General features: G+C 34.0%; 1 protein-coding gene across 7 annotated transcripts in view; it reads right to left on the reverse strand.

Annotated features, from left to right (window-relative positions):
- The window catches only part of GTF2I (general transcription factor IIi), a 93,879-nt gene that overhangs the window by 21,308 nt on the left and 54,123 nt on the right, over positions 1–18,448 (reverse strand). For 4 of the 7 annotated variants that reach the window (XM_032459502.1, XM_032459503.1, XM_032459504.1 and 1 more), the window contains 6 exons: positions 18,366–18,428; positions 10,916–11,026; positions 9,763–9,828; positions 5,894–6,077; positions 2,722–2,780; positions 1,993–2,064 (listed from right to left, as the gene is read on the reverse strand). In XM_032459502.1, the coding sequence (XP_032315393.1) occupies positions 1,993–2,064; positions 2,722–2,780; positions 5,894–6,077; positions 9,763–9,828; positions 10,916–11,026; positions 18,366–18,428 (555 nt within the window). The remainder of the gene's footprint in view (positions 1–1,992; positions 2,065–2,721; positions 2,781–5,893; positions 6,078–9,762; positions 9,829–10,915; positions 11,027–18,365; positions 18,429–18,448) is intronic. The other 3 variants (XM_032459507.1, XM_032459506.1, XM_032459505.1) reach the window with 1 other exon arrangement.

An 18,448-nucleotide genomic window follows, 5' to 3' on the forward strand; every position in this document is an offset into this window, starting at 1 on the left:
TCATATGCCTCCTATTCATGAACTGTAATGACACTGCGGTGGCATCTCCAATGATAAATAATGTTCACAATCTTATTTTACTAAATATCTTGGAAATACAATGATTTTTAAAGTGGTGAAAAGCTGATTTCTGACCAGATGTATGAGGAGATAAATTTTCGGTAAGGTCCTATATTCATGATGGGTACTGAAGAATACTGAAGAAAAACTTAAATTCTGACTTTCCCCCAGTGCATTAAATTCTCAGGGAGTAAAACCATGTAAGCATATGGATTCTGCAAACAACAAACACTTAAGTGATCTAAATTTGTACTTGCCACTTGAGTTGCACACGCAAGCTGGTTAGTTGAGTCTTTAAGACCCAGGAGCATACATCACTCGTGGAAACCATGGGAGGAACAAGAATCCTAAACCAGGAGACTTGGACTTTTTGTGGTAAAACTCACATGGTTTCTTTCACAAAACTGAGAGAACCCCTGTGTCCCCGTGATTCTCTGTGGCACTTCTGTACTTCCTTTGGTCTTCTCAGGGTCATAATTCAGTGAGGCCCAATATATACCATGAGACTGAAAGGCTCAGAAATTTTAAGCAATTTTTAATGACACAATGTCAATTCAGTATTTGTTGTTCACCTGCCAAGCACCAAGCACTACTGTACCAGTAGCCAACGCAGACAGGACTGGGGCTGCTGTAAGAACTGTGTTGTAGAAGGAAGCAGGCAGCCATTAGTGCTTTGAGGAATTAAAGGGTGACGACACACAGCGTGCTTAGTGGTTTCAGTTAGATAGGTACCCAGTAAAGAGCTCTCCAATGAAGCCATGTCAAAACTCAGATATAAATAAAAACGAGAGGCACAAAAAAAATCTGAAGTAAGAGTGTCCAGAAACAACAACACTGACAATACAGCAATCCTAAGGAGGGTATGATCTTACACAAATAAAGGACAAGTACATGGTCATTACAGCTGGTACTGCAGTGAGCAGGTGGGACAGGGAATGAGGTGTCACTGGAAGAAAGGTAGGGTGACTGTGATCAGGGGCTGTGAAGTTTATTCCAAGCACAAAAGGAAGCCACAGCGCACAAAACAGCAAGGTGATAGGTAAGTTTCATCGTATGTTTTTAATGAGATTAAAACCCGGCTGCGGCGACTAGGAAAGAAAGGCGATGCAGAGGGAGGGGAATCAAGGACTCTGCTAAGGACAGGTGACGTCTCAAAGACTAGCAAAGAGCTGGGTGAACATAAAGGTCTGGGATAAGGTAAGCTTTCAGAGCTAGAAATGTCAGTGTGAAACTCATCAGGAACACAGACAGTGCACTCTTTAAGGCAGACAGAGTGGGACTATCTGTGGAGAAAGCACAGTAAGAGAAAAAGGGCTCAGGACTCAGCCGAGGAACAGCACTCTAAAACGTAAAGAACAAACTCAAGGGAGGTGCTGACAAGAGGATGAAGAGACAGGAAGAAACGGAGAGTCAATAATGCTTGAAACATCACATAAAAGTAGTTTAAAACGCTTAAGAAAAAAAGAAGGAAAAAAAGACAACTATGCTGAATGTCGCTGAAAAGTAGGATAAAGCGGGGAGTGACTTAACGGTAACAAAAGATGTTGTAATATTAAACCAATCTGAGTATTTTAAGTGTTTAGGGACACAAGCAGAGCAAGCACTACTAACAAGATAACTGAAATGCTGATAATCAACAGCGCTACCTAGTCCTCCAGGGACAGGCTGACGCTGGCGGTCTCCTATATTCCACTGTGGCGCACACAGCACTGGTAAAAGGTATGAAGACAAAAGGACTCCCAGGTTATAAAATGCCCTGTGCTGAGCAACGTACACGGTATAAATAACTTACTCAGAAAAGAAAACATGAGGGTTCAAACAAACAAGAGAAGAAAACTAGACATGAGTCACTCAATATATTTCCTTTTTAAAGCAAAATTTAGAAAAATTATTCCCTAATGTTATTTAGCTATGGGGGAAATTAAGACTTACCAAATTTTTTGCAGAAAAGCTGATCTACCATCTTTCGTAATTTAGTGATTCTGGCATACCACTCTTCCTTTACTGTAAGCATAACATACACAAATTCTTCAATTTAATGACACTAATAAATTAATAAATATTATTATGAAACAGGCAGTGTTGTTTTTCTGTTCTAAAATTATTTCTAAAATTTCAGAATGTTTATTAAAAGTGCTGGCACTGAATAAAAAGTGTAAGAACAAATGAAACAATGACAAAATGAAAATGTACAATTTAAGAGTAATTTTACCCAGCTACTCTAAAGTGTCATCATTAAAGTAAGGAAACAATTCATTTTACTCAGTAACAGCTAGCAGGCAAATGAAAAAAAGAATAGAGAACAGGCTATTTTTGCAATGATAAATTTGGGGTATGATAATGCTAGCAACCCTTTCATTACATCAGACAAGTGATGATGCCCATGGCTATGTGCTCTAAGAAGTAAGTCTGCATCCTGTGTATAATGATGAATCATCATTCAACTGACTACTAGGACAATAAGCTGCTAAATAAATTTTGCATCTCAAAAGTAGAATAGACATGGTCCTTCTAGAGTCTACCCAGAAATGTGATGTTTACATTTATTTACAATGAGTTATTAAGAAGAAATTAGTTTACTATTTTAGAGAGTACTGGACAATATTCCCTTATATCATGTTCTGATTTGACATTTAATTTGACCCAAGACTGGAGGCCTACCTCCTGAAGCTGGCTTATCAAGCTGTAAGTCTTCACGTGTTGAATTCAAGAGTTCGTGTCTGAAATGTGAGAAGAATATTTACCAGATAATATTCAGAAAAAGTAATAACTACTAGTACTTATTTAATACTCAGACACCAAGGCCAGTTTTTAAAAGACAACTTGGACTCTTGAGCACAATTAAATCCTAATTTATTGAGATTTCCAGAGTAATAAAACCAGATGGTAACTACAAATTGTTTCATAAGGTGCTTCATAGACTGCATGTACACACACACACACACACACACACACACACACACACACACACACGTTAACTTTGCAAATCAAAGATATTTCATAAAAGCATTACACAAAGGGAAACAAATCACAAAAATTTTAAATGAGATCTTTCAATTTTATGTTGCATTCAAGACTACCTAACTTCAAAACAACTATAATCTGGTTATAAAAATCTTAAACATATTTCAAAACTAACATTTGTAGGACAACATATATATTCTCTTATTTTTCCAAACACATGAACACCCCATAAAACATAGTTTATATATCACAGAATTTGCAAGATCAAACTTATGTAAACCACACCACTCTATTTTGCTGTAATGGCCTAAGTAATTGGGGTGGGGTGGGGCCGTGTGGGGACAGAGAGAGCAGGATCACAGAGAAGCATAACCATGTATTAAGAATTTTAGAAATGTTGGAAACTAACACGGATTAAGTCAATGGTAAAAGTAATATTTTAATATATTAGGAGCTGTGAAATAAAGCATTTGTTAAAACATGAAATACTGAACAAAGTATGTTTATCGAGACTAACCACATTAACCTTCAGGGAAAGGTTTAAAAAGTCCCTTCCAACTGTGGAAGACGCTTCCCATAAAGGAGTACGTTGAAAGGACTCAAAGCAAAATGTGCACAACAGGAGTACCTTGTGATTAGCCTGGACAAACTTTTAACGTCCAGAATTTTATATGCTTTAAGATTGGCAACCATGAGCAAAATCTGTAAAATGATTTGGCTTCTAACAGACTGAAAAACAAGCACTTTAACAAAATGACAGTACAATAGTTCTTGAAACAACATACTTACTAATATATATCAATTATGTGCAGGGGAATGGGCTCCTGACTAGGACTAGTATCAGGGTTTTAAAACAAACCCTTTTTGTTCACTATTCAATTTCAGTGAGCGACTACTAAACCCTTCAAACTATAATTTATTTGAAAGAAAAATACGTTAGCAACAAATTCCTCTGTGGAGGATAGCTAACCTATTATCTGAGCTATCTCTTGGGTCCTTTTTACCCTTAGTTAAATCTTAAAAGTACTGCTCATTCCTTTATTTAAAATCAACACAGAGGCAAGTCTCTCTGGTTATAAACTTTGATCAAGGTGTTTGTTAATTTCTCCATTTTCTCAACAGTACCAAAGCATTGCCAGACTAATGAAGAAAAACACTTCAGCAAAGGACTATCATTCTAACTACTGTTATTGACTTCACTATTCATAGCACAAAAATATGTCAGAAAAAAACTAATCAATTATAATATGCACATGGCTCAAAATGACTCATTCATATTAGGACTTAAAATGCAAGCCAACCATTTCTGAAGTGAGCCCATCCCCACTCCCTGGAGGGTGAGTACTGCATGGTCTAAACCCATCAAGGTGTTACCTTTCCCAAGTCTGTGCCTGGTTAAGGAATTAGCACTTGACATAATTCTAACCAAAGAGAAGCAAGGCCATTTTCCAAGGTTTCCTTGCTCTCTGGGAAACACACTACCGTCTCTTCAGTGGCTGTGTCTGGCTGTGAGGCCTGCAGCTACTGCATCCAGCTCACAGCTGGTTAAGGAAACTGCCAGCACAAGGAAGGCAGAATCTGGAGAAGAGCAGAAGCAGACCCCAAGTGTCACTGTTTCACTCATCCTATCTCTGACCCCTTGCTAGGTGAGGTAAGGCTCTTATTGTATCAAGCCAATGTAAATAAGGGTTTTGTTACTCACTTCTGAAGACATCCCAGTTGCTGCCCTATTTCTTGCTGAAACCTCCATTTGTTTTCACACGTTTGACTGGCTACAGAATTCAAGCTTTCAATCATTTTTCACTTAGAACTTGAAAAGAATGGCCTAATAGTTATTAAAACATCTGTTACTGCTCAAATCAAGTATATAATATCAGTGCGATTTTCATTCTTTATAGATGACCTGGTAACATTTTCTGGAACTTAAATGATTTCTTCTTTTATCCTTGGAGCATTGAAACTTTGTGAAATGTGATTAGGCACATATCTTTGTTTTCCTCTCATTTATCCTGCTCCACACTTTTTTTAGGCTTGGAAAGTAACTTGTTACTCATTTTTAATACTTTCCTTCTCTTTTTGTTTTATGTCACATGTCACTAGATAAGGATTCATGTCTCATATATACAATCTTATTTAAAATTTACAAGACTAACAACTGTCTGGCCCTTTCATTGAAATTTTTAATTTAGCAACTGTATTTTATAGTTTCTTACACAACTATTCCCTTTTACAAATATATCTAGTAACTGCTTCATGGATCTAATAGGAAGTTTCCATATATCTAAATTTGCTGAAATATGCTGATAATCTTTGTTTAAACCTTCTCCTGTAATCTGAATGGAATTTCAGTAGAAAATACTGAAAAGGTGTGCTGTGGCTGCCATTTTGAAATGGAAGCACTTACACTTCTAATTCCAATTACTGCACTTACTTTTTCTTTTTAAAGCTCTTTGCTACAACCCTTATGTAAGGGCTAAAGAATCTGTAACATTCTGCTCCCTTTCTCTCATTCTTACTTCTACTGTTTTATTTTTATAATGTACTGTACTTCCACATATACTTTAAAAAATTCAGGCCTAAAAATAAGACACTGATACTATACTATTTTCTTTAGCATACTTTGCAGAAAAAAAAAAATTGAAAAGGAAAATAACAGTTACATGCCAATCAGGTATGAACAGGTGTTCATTCATGTTTCAAAATCCAACAATGTCATAACTTAAACAGACACACCTGAAAAGCAGAAAATAAAACAACATAGAAAAACTCAAATTTAATTTAAATATAGCCCTAGTGGTTAATGAATATTTATCAACAATATAAAAAGATACACTAATCAAGAACAAAGACAAAAGTCCAAGACTCTTACTTCTTAATCACAAAACGAATCCTTTCCTTTGCAAGTAATATCCTCTCAAGGCGAGGAATTCCGTAAGTTGACGGCCTTCTAAAAGGGATTCCCTCGGGAAGTCCTTCTACATAAAGGTCTTCCACATGGGACTGGAAAAGAGGGTACGGGATCGTCACAGGACCTTTGGCTTTTATAGCTTGAGCTTTAAGGGTAAAAAGAAAAAGGGAAAATGATGAAATCACAATGATTGAATAAGTTTGTAGAAAAGAATAGTAAGAACACATATTGCTCTGAAACTTTTATAACTTTATTTTTACTTTTGCTTATTATAACTGCATCAAATACGAAAGAACTCAGAGGAAAAGAACACCAAGGTACTAGTACTCTACTTAACCAAACCCGCAATGGAGTAATATATTATTTTGAGGTAATGCAGATTTAGATAGACTTTCAACTGAAATTTGAACCACATATAAATCTAGAAAAACATACCAGTTAGTATCAACTAATATATACAGCATATAATGAAAGAGAAGTAGTATTTTTAAAACATAAATGTTAATATAAAAAGGATTGTTAAATGAAACAATGGAAGATTTTTCTGAACTGTAAAAATTCTAAGATTTACTCCACAGTAAAACTGGAAAACAGCTGCAAACAGTCAAAAGCATGAGTCTTAAGAATCAAATACAAGTAGATTTTAATAATCCTACCTATTAAGCAAATTACAGAGTCTGCTTTTCTTTTTAAAAATTTTTTAAACATTAAAAAAAATTTTAGGGGGGAGGTAATTAGGTCTATTCATTTATTTTTAGAGGAGGTATTGGGGATTGAACCCAAGATCCCATGCATGCCAAGCATGTGCTCCACCACTTGAGCTATATCCTTCCCCATTGCTTTTCTAAACAATAGGGGATATTTAAATACCACTGGGTATTAAATAGTATAATGTTTTTAGGCATGATAATGGAACTGAGATTAAGACAATGTATACTTCTCATCCAATTCAGCATTTGCAATGAAGAGTTATGAGAAGTCAAAAGACATGATGTCTGGGACATTTTTTAAATGTTCTTAAATCAAAAAACAACAACAAACAAAACAAAACAAACAAAACAAAACCATGGGACAGGAAAGGACAAGAAAGAAAATATTCTAAAATATTAAATACTTCTGAACTTGGGTGCTAGATGCTTAAATAGTCAGTCTTTGTATTCTCTTGTTTCTGTTTGGAAATTTTCATATTAAAAAAGTTAAAAAGCATTTGTTTACATTCATCTAGGAACATTTTTAGTTAGTAAAAACTGCACAATTAAATCTTTTGATACTAAGTAATGCAATGCCAAATTTTCTATGGCTAAATAGCAAACACATACTACTATTCTTTCAAAGGCTTCTACTTCATTTAATTAACATAATAGTTAGGTAAAATGCTTTCCAGCCTTCCACAGCACAGGTGGCACTGACATTGCCAAAAAAGTTCCAATGCAAAAATGACTGCCCTGGACTCCGCTCAGGCCCTGCACCTAACGAATCACCACTAAGAACAGGCTCCACTTTTGTGCTGTATTTTATGGAAAAGTTTACTTGCTAAACATTAATCTTTGTACTAAAGTTTCAAGTGTACTATATTACACATTAATTCTGAATTACATTTGGTATCCTTCATTGATATACTGTATCTGAAAATCATATTCACATGTAACAATGAAAAATATCTTCCTCTAAGGCAACTACCATTAAAGTTGCTTTGAAAATATAAAATGTGAAAATTATTATAAATTCAAGATGAGTGGTAAACATTCTCTTATCTGCAAAATAATCGAATAAGTAAATCACTATCACAAAAGTAAAAATGTAATTTTTGCTTTTCTTTATGAAAAGCACTGAGATTTATAAAGATGGTGTGATAAATTACCTTTACTCATAATAGTACTAAATTTAGTATATAATAACAAACATATAAACATCAAGCATTTATTACGTATTTATGCTCCAGGTATTAGAGGAAGCACTTTACAAGCACTATCCATCTCATCAAATCTTCACAACAAATCTATACTGCATGCCTTTCACAAATGTGGATAACATGGCTCAGAGAGCATTAAGACACATGGCCACGCAGTCTTCCCAAACACTGTAATTTTATCACAATGTTGTAGTGCTTCCATGTAGTTTTTGCTTTGAAATGGTCCAATTAAAATCACAGGCAAAAGACTCTTAGAGAGGAATACTAAGGGAATCTTAAGGAAGTAACTGGAAATATTAAAAATTATTAAATTAAATTTACTCTAAATCTAAATCTTCATGGAGGGGTAGGTTATCATCTATAAAAGGGAGATAACTGTTCAGGTTTATTAAAGTAAATAATCCCAGGGTGGTTTACAATTTAAAAACCTCCCTTAGAGAAATTCAGTGATGCAGGATAGTACTTAGAAATTAGATTTTCAAGTTAAAATTCAGTATATTACGTGATTTTACACCTGGCCACTCATTTGCAAAGTAAAGAATCCTCCAAATAAAAAAACTCATCAAAACAGGTATTTTTAAACAACTGTTGCTATTTTAGATGAGCATCTGATATATACCATCAGGTGATAATGAATCTTGTTTCTCTGACCACTATATAAAGGTAGCTATAGGATAGAATACTACAATAAAAGGAAAAGGGAATTGAAGATCTAACAAACTCAGATATGTATCAAATAAGAGTGGGGAAAATATAGGCATCAAGATGAATACTTAGATTTAACACATCAGATAAAGAAAGACTATTACTTAAGAAAATAATCTTTGGAGGAGGGTACAGCTTAGTGGTAGAATGCATGCCTAACATGCATGAGGCCCTTCCTGGGTTCAATCCCCAGTACTCCCATCAAAATAGATAGATAGACAGACAGACAGACAGACAGACAGACAGATAGACAGAGAGATAGATAGATAGATAGATAGATAGATAGATAGATAGATAGATAGATGATAGACAGATCGACCAACCTAATTACCTCCCCACCACAAAAAAATTTTAAAATCTTCAATTAAATCCCCAAGATCCAAAATTTTTCAACAAAAATATAAACTCCCAAATATTCATGCTGCAAGTTTAAAGAAAATATTAATTGACAATTAAAGAAAGGAAAGTTTTTCTAAAGCTTTGCAGTAATCTAGAAACAAAATGTCTAATATTTGGTCAGGCACTATCCACAACCTCTCCAGGGACAGATACGTAACTAAGACACGAACACTGGCAGAACTGGACTTGCTCACATTAGATGCACAGTAATTCCATTGTTTTTCTGTTTGTTTTTTTTTTTAATTACACTACTGTGTAGCCTATAGCTTATTAAGTTCTGATGCAGATCTCTGGTAGTACTTCCTTATTTACCCTCCACATGCCTTTGTGACCCCTCCTCTTACAATGAAGAAGCAGTTTCTAAATTCTTTTGAGTCATTCATTTGCTTGAAAACATCACATAAGTAATGTCAATCATAGAGAACACAGAATCTTTGTTAGGTTTAGATTGGGGTTGGGAGTAGAGGAAAAACAAAAAGCTATAGGCTTTACATGTAGAAATAAAGTCTATAGGAAGAGAAGGTTATGAAAAAAATAGTGACAGACATCCATCAATGGAAAAGACTAAAGCATGTAAAACTACTTGCAATCTACCCTATGGTAAGTCTGCTGCATTCCCGTATTTCAGGATATAGCACACAACCATGGGGTGTTCTCCAGATAAAATCCCCTGGAAGGCATGATCAGCCTACTCCAGAGTAAGGCCTTATTCTTAAAAGCCTACACTGCATTGCTCCTGCACATCTATTTAGTAGTTCCATTGTTAAAAAGCTTACAAGCAAAATATTTCAAAAATCTTTCAGTTTAGACTTACCATACTTTCTTTCAAACAACTCTTCAACTTGTTTACGTAGATCAGTAATTCGGGCATTCCATTTCTCTGAAAATTGAGAGAAAGTTAAACCCTGATGATAAATCCTTGTTTGGGGATTTCTTAAGATGTCCTTAAGATGACCCAACATCTAATGACTTATTTTCTATATAACATATCCCAATTTTTAATAATCCATTTCTATTTACATAAGTTCACTGCTTTCCTAAGAACTTACATTCTTTCTGTGGTTCCTAGAATCTGTTCAATGACAGATTACAGGGTGTGCAGTGTATAAAGTTTATTTGCAAAGCACTCTTTTTAGCTTTACAAACTCTGAAAAGCAGGAGGGCCGACTTTAAAGACCCATCCAGTTAAACATTACAAAATGGATGCGGCGGTGGTGGGAAGATCTTTGAGACTGTGCAGGAAACCTTCTAAGACATGTCTAAGCTGTATGGAAATAAGACTTTACATATAGTTGCAACTAACAACAGCATGCTAAAGAATATACATGTAAACTCACTGTATACATAGCTTCAATTTACATTCAGTAACTGAAACTAAGACAAGTTAAAATATTAAACTGCTATTTTAAAAATGTATAAAGCTAAATGTTCTAGCTATTCAAAATATGGATCACAAACACAATTTGCCACTAATATTTTACTTGGTCCCTTCAAAAGGACACATTATCTACTGGAGTTTGGTTACATTAGAAGCTGGCAGTAATACAAAACAAGAAAAATTAAGATAAAAATTGTATCTTAAATAAAAAACTGATTTTACACATTGATCACCCGCTGTGGATTGGGTGCCCCTGAGGAAACACAACTGTCACCCAGATTTGGGTGACGTGGCGATCAATATGTTAAAGCTCAGACAAATAACTGAATTCCTAAGTCATTAACGTAATTTCAAGTCTACCGATTATAATTTACACCAGAAGATGCAATGTCTTACGCTTTTACCCAAACTATGTACAAGCAATGTCGGTAAGGTTACTTCAACTGTCCATGGCATTCCTCGGGTTAAATTATAAGCCAGTAATACATTTAACGCATCCTCATCAAAGAATGCAGTAATTCTTCTCAGTAACAGAAAAGAGTTCAGAAGAAAACAAAGAAACGGGACCTGTATTTAACTGAGAACTTACCGAAGTTAAACTCCCTCACTTTCCGTTTTCCGGCATTGGGAGGTTCTGTGACTGGTGGCTGGGGTGGCTCGTTGCTCTTTGGTCTCTTGGTAGGTGGCGAATAATCATCATCTTGAAAAAGAAAACTATCATCACTGGGGAACAGTCTAAATGAGTGACAGCCTCTATCTGTTAAATTCTCAACATTCAAAAGATGTGGGAAGCTTCAAAATTAGTGGAAGGTCAGTTGTTATTTCTGTATTGCTATTTTCAGCATACTGTTTTCCCAGCTACATTTCCAGTTTTCATACTACTTTGGGAGATGCTCAAGTGAATATTCTTCATTTTCCTTCGTCTTGCTTCTCTTTAAAAATTTGCTTAATCTGAATTAAGTCATTATAAATTTCTCCTCCTAACTCCTCAGGTAACTACCTAGAATTACAGTCTACTTTAAGTCTTTCAAGAAAAAGGTTTTAACAGAGACAGCTACTGACATACAAATCTATAAGAAAGGGTGGAGAAAATACTGTTTGAATAGAAAACTATTTACGCTTATACAAAATTTAAGCATACATAAACAAAGGAGGCTGGATAACTGTACGTCAAATACTTTTAACAAAGGACCTATAATAGAGTTTATAGAAATAAGACTACACTACAGGCATTGTTGATTCATCCAATACAAAATTTACGTATGTAGAAAAATGAGCATTCAGATTTTTAAGCAGAGAATACAGACTACCCGGGACATTTAAAGTAAGGTTCATGCTAATTTCATGAATCTGAGTAAAACTCAACTCTGCTATGATACTTCAATACATAAAATGCTAGAATAAAGGCCACTGGATCAAACAAGAAAAGCTGTCACTTTCATCTTCTTCAAGTCCCTGAAAATATGAGAAGGCACACTACTAAGATCTCTGCTCAAACACCATCTGTAAATTATTGACATCATTTTTAAAAATCTATACTTAAAAATAGATATGGGATGAAGACAGTAATTACTGAGTTAAAGACAACACCAATAACAAAAAGATATCACTGAAACACAGTTAAGTCACCCTTTTAGATCAGTGTAATTTCATTCTCATTTTATAGCTATAGAAACTGGCTCAGAGAATGTTATGTGACTTAGCCATGTCATATGACTAGATAGTACAGCAGAGCTGAGATTAATGGGTATAACTCTTTCAGCTAAAACTAACAGGTTAACTCTCAAACAGATAATAAGAAATACAAATTCAGCCAAGTATACAATGTTGCCTGGGACAGCAATGAATAATTTTTGCATATTTTGTATGTTAATCAAGGGAAAAGCTGACTGAAGCCTAAAATACTTCTATCTCATTTCTATCATAGGATCAGAGAACAGAAACAGCATTGCTGCCCTTGCTCACTGTCTTTGGGTTCTTCCTTTACAGACTACGGAGGGGGGGAGATGGGGATTGGTTCCAGGACCGCCATGGATACCAAAATCCATGGATGCTCAAGTCACTTATATAAACTGGAGTACTAGTTGCATATAGCCCATGCACATCCTCCCTTACACTCTAAATAATCTCTAGATTACCTATAATACCTAAGACAATGTAAATTCTATGCAAATAGTTGTCTGCCATCTGGCATATTCAAGGTTTTGCTTTGTTTTGTTTAACTTTCTGGTTATTTTTTTCCTGAATATTTTACACCTGCAGCTGGTTAACTCTGTGGTTATAGAGGTCCAACTGTAATATAAATAGATATTCTGGCAACCTGAAATCACTGACATTCTAACCAATAGGAGAAAAAGTATCAGTACCACCAGGACCAGAAAAAATCATATTAACCAATTTATGTGCTGGGAAATATAAAAAATGCTACTTTAAGGGATACTATTTCAGGAAAACATTACCATATAAAAACCTATGACACTATAAAAACTTTCATGTATTGAATTCCAACTATAGAAACCCATGTTCAAATCGGGGGCAGGGGGGGGTCTGTGGTAGAAAACAATTTAAAAATGACACCTACTAGTAAAATAAAACTTGACTATATCATCTGAGCCTATAAATATTAAACTACTAGAAAGATTAAAAATGGTCAAAAGATTCTATAACAGGTTAGTAAATAATTAGATTCAAATCTAAATAGGTACATTTTAGAAAATATATTAGATATCATTAATATGTTTGGCCTTCAATTTTGAAAACAGTCTGAAAAAAATCTCTTCAATTTCAAAACAGATTTTTAGAAGTCTAACAGTATTTTTTATGCTAGGCTGCAGAGGATAAAATGAAATATATTCATTTCACCTATGAATATTGTCAAAGTATTTTAAATGCTCAGTATTAATATTTCTTTACAAATAATAATTAATGACACTTAAAACAGATGCATTTTCCTTACAGGCTAATGTAGCCTAAATATTTCTATAGACTATCATTTAAATTGTTAACTGAACTATATAAAATGAAAACTCAAAGAGTATAAAATAAAAAAGAAAATACAGCTTTAGGTTGGTAAACAGTGCTCTATTATGTTAAACTCAATTATAACCATAACAGAAATTGAGGCCAAGGGGAAAGGGTAAAAGAGCTTTTCTTTAGTGCCAAGACCTCACTACCTCAATCAGTTTGGCTTATTTTAAAAGTAAGGATTTAATAATACAAATATATTTTATAAAAGTAACCTCATCAACCACAGACAGAAAAAAGACAAATCTAGGACAGTGTGTTCTAAGAAGACAGTAACTGACTTAACAAAGACTATAAAATATTAACAAGTAGGTGATACCACACTTCTCTACAGTGACAAATAATGAAATTCAGTAATTAAGTTCAGTCTATTAAATGTGAAGAGATAAACTTAATTACTTTTGATAATAAAATACCACAACATATATTTTATCAAAAGACTAACTCATTTAATATATTTATTACCTAATCTTGGAAGTGTTTTAAATCACAGGAGACATGGAATTAAAGCAAGGACAGCTATGAACTTAACCACACCTTTTATTTTTTTCTCTACTCTTTGGGGCAAAAATCTATAATTGATTTTTGAGAAAGTATGAGAAAATGTTACTCTTGGCCTCAAAATCCTTTTCACAAAGGGTTAAAATTGTATCTGTGTAACAGAAAATAAGAGATAGAGCTCCAAAAGCTGCCTCTGACAATCAGTCCAGCAGGTAGCACTGTTTTCTAATTATCATGGTGCTTCGGTATTATAAACGACCACTTTTGTATAAAAAAACACCTATCTCAGGATGCTTCAAATTCAAGCCCAAACTAAAACTGTTTACATCATCAAAACGAAAGCTTATTAATGAAGTTCAAGATATGTTAACGTACAAAAGCTGTTAGTAAGGAATAAGTCACAGCTATGCTATCGGTGCTAATAACAAGCCTCCCACAGCTCAAAAAAATGCAGCAACGGTCCCTAAGTCAAAACTTCTATCTAGAAAACCTTGTTTTCCTTTTTGCAACCTACTTACAAATATTCCTCTAAGTAATACAGACCTTGTAGCTAAAATTTTTTACTAAATTCTCGCTGATGAATGCATTAATAGCAAATAAATCAAAATTTATGATGCTCTTGTTTTCAACATAATCAAATTAGTAATGCTTTATCAAATAATCTGACACCTGTCCAAAGTAAAAGAAACAAATCAAAATAAACCAGGCACTGTTTCTTTCAAAATTACTTGAGTCATTAATTACCTTACATATTTCAAATTAATAGATGGCATTTTTCACCCATGGATCCAGGTCCTAACTCCTCCAAAAATCTAATTTCTACATAATAATTGGATGTTCACTGACTTGTTAGCAGCTCTAAAATTAAAAACAAAATATTCAAATGATAACCTACGCAATTACATAGATTCTATGAACAATCCAGTAACATTTATAAGATAAACAGAATAATTAACAATGACAAAAAGCAAAGCCAATTGCTCTATCTTCAGAAATACCCAGAATTCAACCACTTCTTATCCCTACTGCCCCTGTGCAGTTCTGTGCAACTCATTTTCTGCCCGAGATAACTGCAATAGCTTTGCTTCCACTATGGTTTGCTTTAGTTTTTATACAGCAGCCATTTCTTGAAGAAGTACAAAATTTTTCACTTCTCTGTTCAAAACTCTCCAATGGACTTGCCTATCTTGTCACTCCTATATCCATAGCACCTAGTACAGTCCCCAGCACATACAAGATGCCCAGAATTTACAGAATGATTAACGGAACATTTGAATAGTGTAGTTTTAATTACATGCAGCAGCCTAAGCATGAATTTCACATAAAAGGATACCACCAGAGGATGAAATCCAACTACTGAAGCTCTAAAACAGTGTTATCCACATTGCAGTCCATGTGCTATATGTGGTGTTGTGAATCAACTACATGTAGAACTGCATTCTGATGTGTAAATATTTACATACATTTTTAATGTATATAAGAAAAAATTTTAATTTCATATAGTTTTAATTAAGATAATCCAAAATTAACCTCTTTAATCTATATAAATCAATTTAAAGACATATTAAGTTAGGAAGTGATCAAGGGGTTAGGCCATGGCAGAAAAAAACATGTGTGAATGGCTCCAGTTTGAGGAACAACGCCTTGAAAGAGAACTGCACTATACAGAGAACTCTGTTAAAGCAAAAAACAGCTGTCTGTTATTAGCACACCCATGACAGCTACACCTCAAACAATTCCCAGCTGGGACTTTTCTCTGCATATCAAACATATGCACATATAAAAGATCTGATAGCAGACTGATTTTATCAAAAAATGTCCTCATGATGTTTATGAAATCAGGGCAAGCACAGCCATACTACCCCAACAGCTATTTCCTAAACCTAAGACACAAAACTAGTGCATCACTGACTTCAAGAGCAAATGGCTCAGGAGGGTGCGTATTGCTCAGTGGTAGAGTGCACACTTAGCATGTACAAGGTCGTAGGTTCAATCCCCAGTACAGCCATTAAAAAAAAAACCTTAATTACCTAACCCGCTAAACAAATACAAAAAAAAATTTTTTTCAACTTAAAAAAAGAAGAGCAAATGGCTCATCACAAATGGAAGAGCACATCTCAGCTCAATGGGTGATCGCCTGCAGAGATAACATGTCTGCATCAATCTCAAAGTCTCTTCAAAACTTCACATAATTGCAAATAAAGCTATCAAGGTTAAAGTACTGTGGAAAATCTTACAAACTTACTTGATGATAAAGTTCTTTCCTTTTCTAAAACCTTTTTGGGAGATGTAGATACAAAAGGAGAAAACAAAAGTCACCCCACAGAAAACAGGATTATCCTATTTCCTTCCAAGCACAAGTACTTGGCTAAGCAAAAGCATCATAGTTCTCTACATACATGTTTACTTTTAAAAAGTGCCTTGTTCATGAAGGGGTGGGATTTTTTTTTCACTAAACATACTACATTAGAGCTCTTTTTTCAGATCACTAAAAAAAAATTTTTTCGTATCATCATTTTAACACCCATATAGTTCTTCTATTATGAGGATGTATCAAAGCTTAATTTTCTAACTATATTTATCTAGTTGCTACCATTTTGGAATCATCTTTCCAGAAAAAAATACAATATATTTATTGAAAAGATGTGTATGCGAGTTCTCGTTTGAACTTCCTTCTAGTATCACAGACTTCCATTTTACATTCCTTAATAATATGGATAAAAAATGACTAGCAGTTTCATTAGGGTTGGAGTTTGTGAACATATATCCCATGGAAAATGTTACCATGAAAAGCAATTACATTACACAGACCGTGGTATTTTCCTGGTCTTCTGAACATAAAGGAAGCAGCCTAAATAGCAAAACTCTATTACTTGTTGACAAATTTGGATGATAAATCAATCTTTAAAAAGAAATGAGACTTAGTCCTCCCTCCAAAGAGTTAAAACTGAAAAGACTGACACATGTTTCAGGTCTATAAGCCATTTATTATGTTTATATCTCTTTAAAGGTCTTATGCTGTAAAAGCAAGCATTTAGTTTCTAAACAATCCTAATATAGCCTTTACTTGTTTTAAAATTTGATAAATCAATGTGGTTACTAGTCCTATTTAAAAATTTTACATTAATAATTTTAATTATTTTTCGTATCTATGTAGGAAGGACAAAGTTCTCAGTGTCTGTAATACAAATAGAATATTTATAGATTTTCTTCTCATAGTTAATGAGGTTTCTAATTAAAAAGCAATTAAATGATAAACTACTAATAACTCAAAATTGCTTTTAGGTTAGTAAAATTATATTAATGATAAAATACATAATTTAAACTGAGATACTAACACACAAAAGTATGAGAAATTTTCTGATATTAGGTGAAAGCTACCAATCAACTCAAAATTTAGAAGCAATGAAGAAGCAGCAACATTTTGAGTAGCCTGAAGTAATCAAACACCATAAATAACCATGTGGACACCATAGGAGACAGATTATTAAAAAGAAAGAGACAGAGAAAGCAAACCAAGAAAGGTTATGCAGCAGTTAAAAAATTAACAATGATGAAGTACCAAGATATGAAGTTATGAGGAAAAACTATGGGAACTATGACATATCTGTATTTTAAATGTTCATTATAATGTACGCTAAGAACATCTATGTATTTTTGCAAAACTAAATATGCATGTGTGTATATACGTCAAATTATTTTTATATGTATATACAACAAAGTAACAACTATCTCTGAGTGTAGGGACTTTGGAGCAGAACAGGGGTAAACAAAACTTTTACCTCAGAAAAAAATTACTTTGAGGGGAAAAAATTTAGTGTGAGATAACTGAAAAGAAAAAAAAATCAATACACATTTAATAATAATTATTAAATATGAAGCATAATACTGTTACTTATATTAGCTAAATTTTTAACTAATTAAGGACCAACTAGCTCGAATTTATGCCTTATCTGTGAAGAAAAAACTATGTTTGAAGCAACTTTAACTGTATGTAGAGATTAGTTAAGAATATATTTGTAGCTGCTGCTTCAAAGTTTTTAAAGGACACATTGTATGTTAGCCTATAACAGCATTTTGGAGCGTGGGGACTCACTTTAAAAATCAACTAAACTACCAACATTTTCTCCACTTTACTAAAGTAGACATGAGGGGTTCTAGAACTAATTAAGTATCTTGCATCACAACCCAATCACAGGTTATAAAATCTGTTTTTGTGTGCATCAAGTCTGGTCATAATTTTCAATTTTTAATTCTCTACTCCCAATGACAGAAAGTAAAAGCTTGGTCCACCGCTCATTTTCACGGCTGACTACTGTTGTCTAAAACTCCCAAAGCACTGGGTGTGCTGCTGGGATGGGGGCCACTTTGGTCACACGTACACATATATGCTTCAATTCGTTTCACAAGTTTCCTTTAAAAATGAATGAAATGCATACTTAGCAATGTGAATGTGACAAATATTTTTATGACCAGAAGTAAACTTTTGGAATCAAGGCTTTTAGATAACTAACCTTCAATAGTCACCTCAACTTCGGGGTCCTCACTTGTTTCTGAAGGGACATGTTGAGTAGAATCTTGAAAAAAATAAAATTCT

The sequence above is a fragment of the Camelus ferus genome, chromosome 18 (genome assembly GCF_009834535.1).
Source record: "Camelus ferus isolate YT-003-E chromosome 18, BCGSAC_Cfer_1.0, whole genome shotgun sequence".
Taxonomy (NCBI): Eukaryota; Metazoa; Chordata; class Mammalia; order Artiodactyla; family Camelidae; genus Camelus; species Camelus ferus.